The sequence below is a fragment of the Tachysurus fulvidraco genome, chromosome 22, assembly GCF_022655615.1.
Source record: "Tachysurus fulvidraco isolate hzauxx_2018 chromosome 22, HZAU_PFXX_2.0, whole genome shotgun sequence".
NCBI lineage: Eukaryota > Metazoa > Chordata > Actinopteri > Siluriformes > Bagridae > Tachysurus > Tachysurus fulvidraco.
This window is the reverse complement of record NC_062539.1, coordinates 18112139-18123631: the sequence shown is the minus strand read 5'-3', so window position 1 is coordinate 18123631 and position 11493 is coordinate 18112139. Positions and strand designations below refer to the sequence as shown.

Sequence of the window (11493 nt, the reverse complement as noted above, 5' to 3'; positions counted from 1 at the left end):
CTAACTGATCATATCAGACACAACACACTTATCTACTGACAACGTAAACAAATCTATTTATATAAAACTACAAGCTTTCGCCAGGAATTCTGGGAATCATGCGTCAGAAACAACGCGTCTAAAGCGTCACGAACCCCAGAGAGAGAAACTGACCAATCATTGTGATCTGCATGTGATCTTATTGGCTAACGCACATGGAGATCGTTGCAGATGGGAGGAGCCTTTGTTCAGAGCTCCTCCCACTAGGACTGTGATAAAAGTCCTCAGTTAACCACAGTGACGGTTCCGTCCTCATCGGGTCGTGGGTTTGTGCAGGTATCGGATTTATTTACATCTACCCCTCTACTAACCCCCCTTACCCCTCTACTGCCCCTCTACTCCCCGCCCTTAGTGTCTACTGCCCCTCTCTTACCCCTGTACTAACCCCCCGCCCCCCGCATTTGAGGGTGATGCAATAATCTGATCAGCGAACTGAACTGAGGTCCATTCATCATGTAAGACTGTTGTGTTACAGTGTGTGTTGTTGTGTTACAGTGTGTGTTGTTGTGTTAGTGTGTGTTGTGGTTGTGTTACAGTGTGTGTAGTTGTGTTACAGTGTGTGTAGTTGTGTTACAGTGTGTGTTGTGTTAGTGTGTGTTGTGGTTGTGTTACAGTGTGTGTAGTTGTGTTACAGTGTGTGTTGTTGTGTTAGTGTGTGTTGTGGTTGTGTTACAGTGTGTGTAGTTCTGTTACAGTGTGTTGTGGTTGTGTTACAGTGTGTGTAGTTCTGTTACAGTGTGTGTTGTGGTTGTGTTAGTGTGTGTTGTGGTTGTGCTACAGTGTGTGTTGTGATGTTGTTACAGTGTGTTGTGGTTGTGTTACAGTGTGTGTAGTTTTGTTACAGTGTGTGTTGTGGTTGTCTTAACTTGTTACAGTGTGTGTGTATATGGTTGTGTTACAGTGTGTATGTGGTTGTGTGTATGTGGTTGTGTTACAGTGTGTGTAGTTGTGTTACAGTGTGTAGTTGTGTTACAGTGTGTGTTGTGATTGTGTTACAGTGTGTATGTGGTTGTGTTACAGTGTGTGTAGTTGTGTTACAGTGTGTGTAGTTGTGTTACAGTGTGTGTAGTTGTGTTACAGTGTGTGTAGTTGTGATACAGTGTGTGTGTGGTTGTGTTACAGGAGTTTGTACACGATGACGTTAGCACAGATGAAGGAGACGCTGCGTCTGGCCGAGGCCGTGTGCTTTGATGTGGACAGCACTGTGATCAGGGAGGAGGGCATCGATGAGCTGGCCAAGTTCTGTGGGGTCGGAGATGCTGTGACTGAAATGTGAGTGTTTTCTGCACACGGAAGCTTTACAGGAGAAACATCTGAGCTTTACTTGTGTGACGGAGGCAGATACCTTCTACACTGATGGCCAAATGTACTGAGCTCTTGTAAATCTGTTACTTAACACATAACGTGCATCATGCTGAACACCGTGTCTCACTGGGCTGTGACTAAAGGATAATAAATTCACATTTAGATCGTGGATTTATGCAAATACAAATAAAAGTTCACACCGCCTCAAATTTCTGAGTAATTTGCTATGAACAGTTAAGAGAAAGTGTCAGTAGGATAACAGAAGCTATTAAACTAGCACAGAACTGGAGAATAAAATGCCCCGTTTTGTTGTAATAATTTGTTTAACTCTAGTTTTAATTTGTTTTAGAGGTGAGGTTGTGTAGACTTTTATACTCTATCACATTAAGTGTAGCACAGAAAAGGAATGTTTCAAACAAACAAAGTGCATGTGTGTAATGATGATCTTCAGACCATGTGGTCAGACATTTGAGTGGCTGTTGATTGGATAATCTTTGTTCCCAGGACTCGGAAGGCCATGGGAGGGTCAGTAACGTTTAAAACAGCTCTGACGGAGCGCCTGTCTATCATCAAGTGTTCACGGGAGCAAGTTAACAAACTGATAACAGACCATCCTCCTCAGCTGACTCCAGGTATTAAGTAAGTTGGTATAGATTCGGTTTCCAAACATGGCTAACTGTCTCGGGGGGACAGATATATTTTTCTGACACAGATCTGAATAACCAGCTGATTTTTATCAGAAGATGCTGAGGTGTAAATCTTGTCTGCACAGGGAACTTGTGGAGAAGCTTCATCAGCGCAATGTGGAGGTCTTTCTGATTTCTGGAGGGTTTCGCTGCATTGTGGAGCACGTAGCCGCTCAGCTCGGCATTCCTCTCGACCACGTCTATGCAAACCGCTTGAAATTTTACTTCAATGGTATGAAAAGCACAGATCTTTCAGACTCATTACTATATACAGTTTGTAGGCGTGTAATTACTGACCGTAGTCCGTCGGCTATCTTCATGCCCACAGGGGCTTTGTGGTCACTAATGAAAGAGTAGAGGATGATTAACACAGTGTGCAAGAAAAAAAGACGAGATGTAATCTGTGTATAAAACTCCAAGTTGGAGCAACAAGGTGAGTGTTTAATTAAACAGTCAGTACAGTGTTTAAAAACATCAACAAGGCTGATCCGGTCCACCATAAAGGCCACCCCCGGCCCACCACCCGGTCCGACATAAAGGCCACCACCCGGTCCGACATAAAGGCCACCACCCGGTCCAACATAAAGGCCACCACCCCGACCCACCACCCGGTCCACCATCGGACCTGATCAGTATTAGCCCAGTGATGACAAAATTGCCTAAATGTTTCTAAAAACCAGTAATTATGTAAATTATATACAGTAGGTTTACATGATAAATTTAACAGATACAAAAAATCTGATATATACTGGGACATGTACTGATATATTAAACATGTTATATGGTGAGCATTTATTTCTTTTGGCAGCAGTCAAGATACATGAAGATACAGACAGCTGATAAAACACAGATCGAGCCTGTTAAGCTGTTATTTCTTCCTCACACACTTATTTGAGTAAATTGCCAGTAACAGACCAGGTTTTCCTGCTTTGCGGTTGTGATTTTTATGAAACAACTCGTAGACAATGTTACATAAGCAGCAATAACGTCGAACAGTTTAGGCTTTTCAGTTTTTTTCACCCAAAAATTGCATTACTTTGCCACAGGAATTGAATCATCTGGCTCCTGTGTTCTGTGGCCTTGGGCTCTAAGAAAGTTGTGAAATCATGCATTACAGTGTATTTGCAGTATCTTGCTGACCTCTCAGCAGAAGTTTGCTGGTTCTGAACACGGCAGTGTTGAAAACCAGTAACCCAACTCTGAAATCCACCGTTTCCTGTTTCTAAATGCTTCAAGCTCTTTCACATCCTCTGAACAGCATTTCCTCTTAGTTGTTAGTTTGTCCTCAGTCATGTGTCATAGGCCATAAAGCCTAGGACACATTTAATGTTTGTCTTGTCTGATGCTTCCATTTGTCTTTAAGGGGCTTTTTACACCTGGTCACTTCCTGTGTTTTCTGTGATCCGATAGCTATCCGACAGTAAAAAGACCAGGTCTAAATGCCCTCCGAAACGTTTTGGAGACGGATATAAACCCGATGGTACAAACCCCTTCAGGAGGTGGTCTGGGACGCGTTTCAGGTGAAACTAGACAGGTGTAAATGAATGTGGTTGTTCGAGCCACATACGTCAGCGCTAAACTCCTCCCAAACGGAACTACGTCACTCGCTGCTCCGATCTTACACCCAGGCGTCTCGTCGGGTCTTAAAATATGCTGCTGCTGCCAGCGAAAATGCAGCAAACAGTAAATGCTGTTTTTTTGTAGCAACTGCAGACACCAAAGTGTGCTCCGTTTATTTATCCCGGAAACGAGGTCAGATATATTAACATTTTGGGCAGGAGTAGAAAGATCAGATCGATATCCGATTCGCCGAGACGCGTTTATGTGGCCTGATGTAAATGGGACAGTTTTAACAAATCAGACAGACATCGGATCGGAGACAATACACAAAGTGACCGGGTGTAAAAAGGCCCTGACATGAATACAGTTGACATGAAGCTCTGGGCGATGCACACTTTCGCACTGTGCCCAGTATTACGTGATCTCTAACTTAATACGTTTTTTTTTTTTTTAGGAGAGTATGCAGGATTCGATGAGACTCAGCCCACAGCGGAATCAGGAGGCAAGGGCAAGGTGATCAGTCTGCTAAAGGAGAAGTACGGCTTCAAAAAAATAGTAATGATTGGAGATGGAGCCACTGACCTGGAAGCCTGCCCTCCTGCTGTAAGTGCACCTCAATTCATTCCATAATGTTTGTGATGCTTCACACCTGAATAGTGCTGTAAATATTATACAACTGTCTTTTGTTACCTTAGCTGTTAATGTGTGACATACTGTATGGAATTAAACTCAAAACACCGTCGCAGTGGCCGGCGTGCGTCTGTGTGGAAATACACATAGAAAAAGGAAGAATTATGACGTGTATCCCACAAAAATATTTGTAATATATTTGTAAAGACTATATTTCCTCATAAGAGTGAATGACTGATCACCGCGGTATCGTTTCAGAGCGCGTTCATCGGATTCGGGGGCAACGTGGTGCGGCAGCAAGTCAAAGAGAAGTCATCTTGGTACGTGACGAGTTTCGGAGAGCTGATAAAAGAACTGGAGAAGATTTAGTGTTTCGCCAGCGTGCGGTCTCACGTCGCCTCGTTTGTGTGCCTTTACACATTGCACAGTTTCACTTACTTGCACATACTTTTAGTCTTAATGTTCGGAGTTTAATATTCCATCATATGAAGCTGTTTAATACACTACAGAGTTTACAGGGTGTAGCAGTGTAACGTGTGTTCATGTTAATCAAGTCAAAAACTGATCAAACCTCCATTTCTAATTTCTTATGATTGTGATTAGTGTTTTTTAATGATGGTGATGCTTTAGATCTTCAAATTACTGTTTTTTTTTTTTTAACGATAATATATGCAACGTGTGTATCATAGAAGGGAGATTTTTACTTTGGTACCGATCATAGAGATATTAAAATATATTCTGAAGTAATTGTGTTTGGAATCACTATTAACGGTTAGTAACGGTAATAACTGTTGTAATAACGGTTATAACGGTTACTCAGAGTTTTCTCATTATAAAAATGACACCGTCCTATAAATTAGGGAACAGTGTACGCTTTATTGTACACGATCACTTCTCGTACATATCGACTGATGACACAATTTAATAAATCGCAACTGAAAAAAAAAAAAGCCATTGAGGTCAGAGCTTAATATTCAGTTCACAGTAGTCTGCAAAATATAAATAAATAACAACCGTAACATTTATAACGTTACAATAAGACCAAAAAACGAGTTAAAGCTTCACATGCAGGTTTATATTCTACATGCCATACAGTACAAGGATGTTCTCCAAACCCCACAAAACAGGAAGTAGCTCAGATACAGATACAGAGATGGAGTGTTTATACATCTTCAGACTGATCCCTGAATATAAAGTTTATATAGTTTCTATATTATTTTTTACCATCTCACACATTTTAAGTGCTTTTACAGTACTGTGTAGATCTGAATCATTTTTTTCACTTAACATTTCACAGTAAAGGAAAAACGAGCAGACTTTTGTACAGAGCTGTGAACCACTGTGAATAATAGAACATTTAAAGAACCTTGAATACTTTATAAATGCATGTATATATTCCACCGAGTTGGGCCACGATGCTAATATGTAATGTGTGTAAAGACACATGGCTTATCAGGATGTTAAGGTTGGTACGATGTACTTTTCAGACATCATAAATCAACTCCTCGTTCTCCTCGACGTTCGTATCTGGACGTGTTTCTTTCGATCCGTTCATAATTTTCAACTTTCTTGCTGGTGCAGATTTAGAGTACTTTATTTAATGACCAGAAAGGACGGTGAGACGGATTAAAAACACGCGGTCGTGAGCCGTATTCGGCGTCGACGAGCGAACGTGTCACTTCAGGGGTGACGCCTTCATCGGAATCATCACCCTGGACTCCATGTGCTGAATCAGGGGAACTTAAAACAGAAGATTTACAGATCTGTAAGATGATGTGACGGTAAACATTGTACATTACAGGATGATAGACGTACTGTACCTGTGTAATAGACCACTTCATTCCAGCCCTCATGCTGCCATACCGCATTGCGAGTGTCCTCTCTGGACTGCAGGTCTTTATACGCTGACAGACGTGAAGAGAAACGCTAAGCACAGAACTTAAAGGAATAACATCTTCAGTGGTAATATTTATCATAAAGTTTGCTCACCCCATAGATGATGGACCAGGTAAAGACTTCCTATCTGAGAGAAAAACCCACCGACGGCCTCGCGGTTATGCTGCCGATAGCGAATGGCTCGAGCCCTGAACAGATCATGAAGCTTTTCAATAACGTAGAACAACATTCATCTGATATGAGGAGTATTTAGTAACAAAATCTAAAATACTGTTGTTATAATGAATCTAAGGTGAATATATCAGGATATTTTAATATTACATTAATAATATGAATGTCCCAGGAAACGCGTTGGATCGTCGCTTCCTAACGGACATTATGTCGATCTGACTGGTTTAACATCATAAAGATTTTTATCTTTACACTTGGGAGAAATTGAGGATTCTTGCTTAGACTTTCTTACCAGTAATTCCCCCATTCGATCATGGTTCCTGGCTGAAAAAGATAAAGATTATGGTTTGTTACATGCAGCATTTGCACATTGCATATTCATGACAGCATACGAGGACTAGTTGACTCACTGAAATCACACGGCATGATGGAATTGAGTAATGATCAGGCTCAAGCTGATGTAATGATCATAAGCTTCATTCAGGTCCATGGATATAAAACTAGTCATGAAACTGTAGCTACAAAACTTGTAGCGTACAGAAAACAATGCTCTTCAGGAACCAGTTCAACCTTCTGTGATATTAAAGAAAACCCAAGATGGAACAAATGATTTGGGATTCAGTGCTAACTTTGTCGGGTATGAGATCAACATGGCCTTGAACACTTACAGTCTACAGACCCCTGTGGTGATGTCCAAGCCAGACCTTCAGAGTAAATCTTGTGCACTCATACCTAACATGGGTGTGACCTGCTCTCTCACAAATGTAGTACAAGGAAGACAGGATCTGTAGATGTTTAAACATGGATCCAGGGCGTTGTGTCCTTAAGACGGGTCCAAAAAAAACTCCCAGTGTGCAAAGCGGATTCCAAAGGGCCGATCTGCATCTGGCTAAGTGTATAAACCAAGATAGAGATTTGCCCCATATCCTGGCTCAGTTGTCGCTCACTCAGCTCACTTACCATCAGGTCAACATCTACAGATGTTCATCTACATGAAAGTAAGGTTCTAATGCTTGCAGCATAATAGTTAAATTATTACCATTCATTCATTCATTCATTTCCTACCGCTTATCCGAACTTCTCGGGTCACGGGGAGCCTGTGCCTATCTCAGGCGTCATCGGGCATCGAGGCAGGATACACCCTGGACGGAGTGCCAACCCATCACAGGGCACACACACACTCTCATTCACCCACACACTCACACACTACGAACTCCAGAGATGCCAATCAACCTACCATGCATGTCTTTGGACCGGGGGAGGAAACCAGAGTACCCGGAGGAAACCCCCGAGGCACGGGGAGAACATGCAAACTCCACACACACGAGGCGGAGGCGGGAATCGAACCCCCGACCCTGTAGGTGTGAGGCGAACGTGCTAACCACTAAGCCTCCGTGCCCCCTAAATTATTACCATGTAATATTAGTCCTCACCTGGGAGGGAGACATCATACTAGGCTCAATCTAGAGTTTCTCAGATTAACCCTGGACACAAAAACAGCCTTCACCCCCAACCTAATGCATTGAGCTGTCGGTATAAACAACCTACAATTAAACGATCTGGTGAAATCTTCAAAACAGACTTTTGTAACTCACTCTTAATTGGTACGATCGAAGTTCGTAGATATTTGGTCCATCACGTGGAACCGGTTCATTCCAGAAACTAAACTCCAGCAACAGCTGATTGCGACGAGAGAGCAGCATCTTCCCTCGTTCCTTTCTGTACTCCAAAAATTCCTGTCAAGTCCAAAAGGATGTGAACGTTCATCGAGTGCACCGAATAAACTAAAGAAAGTCAGACATCATGTAGCTGCGAATGTCAACATGAGCGTTTAGTATTAACTTCGCAATGAATTAAACCGAGACACACAAAGTGTCATTATTAAGTGTACCTTATTATTTTTCAGCTTATTCATGACCTCAGTCAGGGCTGGATAGCCTCCTCTATACCTCCACAGATGGACTGTACACAAAGAAATATACAGATCAGTTTGTAAGCCTTAATAACGGCCACAGAAATGTTATGATATGTTTCCGTGTTCACCTTTTAGTAATATTACAACATTGTGATTGTCCTCTATTAGACAGGATCAGGACCAGACTATATTTTGTAATGAATTTACCTTTCTAATTAAATCCCTCACAAAATATTGACCTCCTGTCCAACACTTAAGATTGCAAATATGTGGAAAAGAGATCGTTTCATGGGAATATTGGGTTGGTGCTGTAGCTTAACAGCTGAACACATATCAAATGACCAGGATGAATAAAAAGGAGCCCAGATTAACAGAAATCTCTTGTAAATCCAAATCTTCCTCCCATTTCTGGGTTTGAAAGAACATGGTGCTTATCTGCAAGGTCCTACCAGCCTGGTCTTGTTCTCCGTACCAGGTGTTCCACGTTCCCACCAGCTCACACGGGTAGTATTTATCCGCATGGATCGAAGGCAACACGTCCTCACTGTGGGACACAACAGAGATCGTCAGTTACTTATTGTATTAAAGCCTGAATATCGGTTAAAGGACGTCAGGGGTGAAAGCGAGTAACAAACTCATTTATAAACTCATTTTCTCAAAGTCACTGTTCCTGAAATGAGGTTCAAGACTAGAGTGCTGCAGATTCCTGCTCCTGTCAATCATCTCCCAGGAATAGAACCGATTATGTTTCAGACGGAGTTTCACTCCACAGAGCAGAACATCAGGTCAGTCTCGAGGATCAACGCTTTGTAATTAATCCCCTGGAACACTTGAGATAAGAACAAAGAAATGAGAAATTCGGTGCTTACCAAAGTTTGTTATAAGCATCCAGACATTCAGGCTTCACATTGTGAACTAAAATGAAGAAATCATCAAATTATTAATGACACTGTTCAAAATCTCACTGCTTTCGTTTTCACATTAATTTACTGTACTGTAATCAGTCCAATTACAGTAATGACTGTAATATCGCTTACTTTTGGTCTCTTCTTGTTAATGACTCTAGATTTAATATTTTTATTTATTTATTTTTATTTGTCCCACAATGGGGCAATTCATTGTGCTACAGATAGTATAACAAATCACGCTGGATTTGACCAGTCATTATGTTATGGTTATGTTTAGCATCATATCATGTAAGAAATGTAAAAGTTATCATTGGATGCTTTGCTGTGTTGTAAGATTTATCTTGATGCCATAAAGTGAACATTTTACTGTATCTTTCACCTTCAGATATCATTTACATCCATAACTGGAACTTAAGGACCGCTGGTACCTTTAAGTGAACGCATCCACGTGCTCCGTCTGGTACCTTAATTACTGAGCGTGTATAAGCTTAGACTGAATTGTGTCGCTAAGTAAATATTAACGATGTCATGCACGAATGTCTGACAAAGTCAAACAAAAAATTTTACTTACATTGGATTTTATAAAGGTTGCTTTCTTCCTTCTTTGCCAGCAGGTGAGAGTGGGCGTCTTTTCTTGGGTCCACTTTACGCACAAACAGAGATTTAAACCAGCTCTCCTCTCGATTTCTGTGACCGGACACTGACAGTCCTCTAGGATTAGACATTACAGTGATGTGCTTGGGTTACAGTCATGTAATGTGGGGTACCAGAAGTATAAGGTACCCTAATTATATCTGATAAAACATCCAACCTGGGTGAGACAGCAGTGAGACAGCAGTGAGAGAGAGACAGCAGTGAGACAGCAGTGAGAGAGAGACAGCAGTGAGACAGCAGTGAGAGAGACAGCAGTGAGACAGAGAGAGCAGTGAGACAGAGAGACAGCAGTGAGACAGAGAGACAGCAGCAAGACAGAGAGAGCAGTGAGACAGAGAGAGCCAGCAGAGAGACATCAAAGACAGCAGTGAGACAGAGACAACAGAGAGAAAGCAGTGAGACAGAAAGAGCAGAGAGACGGCAGTGAGACAGATAGAGCAGTGAGACAGAGAGACAACATTGAGAAAGAGAGACAGCAGTGAGACAGAGAGACCACAGTGAGACAGAGAGACAGCAGTGAGACAGAGAGACCACAGTGAGACAGAGAGACCACAGTGAGACAGAGATACCACAGTGAGACAGAGAGACAACAGTGAGCCAGAGAGACAGCAGTGAGACAGAGAGACCACAGTGAGACAGAGATACCACAGTGAGACAGAGAGACAACAGTGAGCCAGAGAGACAACAGAGAGACAGAGACAGCAGTGAGAAAGCAAGACAACAGAAAGACAGCAGTGAGACAGAAGAGAAACGGCCTGGTGACTGATTCACTCCGGATTCTTTCTGCGATAATAAACTGTACAATATTTCTGAGACACAAACATTACCACAGATAAAATGTTCCCACCTGATCACATTGAGCTGTCCGTTCGTCCTGATGCTGTATTTCGCCGAATAAAGGCGTGATAAACAGCGCTGAAGGTCTCCGGGCGCCATCTTCACCCACAGGAAATAAAGAAAAGGGTAATGCGCGCTTCGTCCACCAGGGGGCAGTGGAAGACTTTTCTAACATACTGTATGTGCTGTGGTGTTTGGGAACAAAACGTTAGCTGGTGTTTAGTTACATGTCGTGAACAACGTGCAAAGTTTCATTCGCGTTTGTTCTCTAAAGTATTTGTTCATATTCAGAGTTGTATAGTTATTTTAATTTGCAGTATTTTAGCACATGGTTTCATTCACACTCCATTTCATCACAAACATTTCATTATTAAGATCTATATTTACGTCATGACATTTGTTTCCCAAGTGAACATTTACGTCTGTTTAATTAAGTAAACAATTATAATGTATTTCCCACATTTAATTTAAGGGGTTGCAAAATAATAACATTTTTATTTTCGGTTAGAATTAACAGTACAAATTATTTTTGACTATTAATTTTTGTTATTTTTTTTTTATAGCTATCTTTGACATATGTGCAAACTCTAAGGCCTCGTTCCCCTACAGCTTTGTGTCGGGGGATACGTGAGGATTGAAAATGACTTGAAAAAATATTAAATAAATATAATTGATAATCGTGTTCATTATGACTCGAACCGCCTACTTGATTACTGCCAGCTGAATGTAATCACAAATAGAACTTTTCTATTTATGTGAAGTACACTGAAATGTCTTAACAAGCAGCATGATGTGCTATGCAGCGAGACAATGATCTGAAGCACAAGATAAACTGGTATAAATTAACAGGTTTATTTGTGAGACACTGAGCACAGTTTCAGATCACTGTAAG

General features: G+C 41.5%; 2 protein-coding genes across 3 annotated transcripts; one reads left to right on the top strand and one right to left on the bottom strand.

Annotated features, from left to right (window-relative positions):
• Positions 1–163: 163 nt before the first annotated feature.
• On the top strand, positions 164–4967 carry psph (phosphoserine phosphatase). 2 transcript variants are annotated; one of them, XM_027162158.2, is made up of 6 exons: positions 164–315; positions 1162–1311; positions 1849–1983; positions 2117–2262; positions 4045–4193; positions 4479–4967. In XM_027162158.2, exons 2-6 carry the CDS (start codon positions 1175–1177, stop codon positions 4587–4589), a joined length of 678 nt encoding a protein of 225 aa, XP_027017959.1. In that variant the 5' UTR covers positions 164–315; positions 1162–1174; the 3' UTR covers positions 4590–4967. The 2 variants fall into 2 exon arrangements, with proteins under 2 accessions (XP_027017959.1, XP_027017958.1); XM_027162157.2 differs by lacking the exon at positions 164–315 and adding an exon at positions 342–494.
• A 306-nt stretch (positions 4968–5273) lies between these two features.
• Positions 5274–10766, bottom strand: LOC113652850 (protein NipSnap homolog 2-like). The gene is made up of 10 exons (XM_027162156.2): positions 10612–10766; positions 9682–9821; positions 9072–9117; positions 8652–8746; positions 8179–8249; positions 7883–8023; positions 6580–6611; positions 6210–6304; positions 6041–6124; positions 5274–5960 (listed from the first exon to the last, which is right to left on the bottom strand). Exons 1-10 carry the CDS (start codon positions 10698–10700, stop codon positions 5896–5898), a joined length of 858 nt encoding a protein of 285 aa, XP_027017957.1. The 5' UTR covers positions 10701–10766; the 3' UTR covers positions 5274–5895.
• Positions 10767–11493: the final 727 nt, after the last annotated feature.

Excerpts from the sequence above, each read along its gene's own strand:
- psph (XM_027162157.2), top strand. Across the intron at positions 2,263-4,044 it reads CTTGAAATTTTACTTCAATG|GAGAGTATGCAGGATTCGAT; the intron begins GTATGAAAAGCA and ends TTTTTTTTTTAG. Across the intron at positions 4,194-4,478 it reads TGGAAGCCTGCCCTCCTGCT|AGCGCGTTCATCGGATTCGG; the intron begins GTAAGTGCACCT and ends GTATCGTTTCAG.
- LOC113652850 (XM_027162156.2), bottom strand. The coding sequence starts at position 10,700 with ATGGCGCCCGGAGACCTTCAGCGCTGTTTATCACGCCTTTATTCGGCG. Across the intron at positions 9,118-9,681 it reads CAACCTTTATAAAATCCAAT|TTCACAATGTGAAGCCTGAA; the intron begins GTAAGTAAAATT and ends TCTTCATTTTAG. Across the intron at positions 8,250-8,651 it reads CGGAGAACAAGACCAGGCTG|TCCATCTGTGGAGGTATAGA; the intron begins GTAGGACCTTGC and ends CTTTGTGTACAG.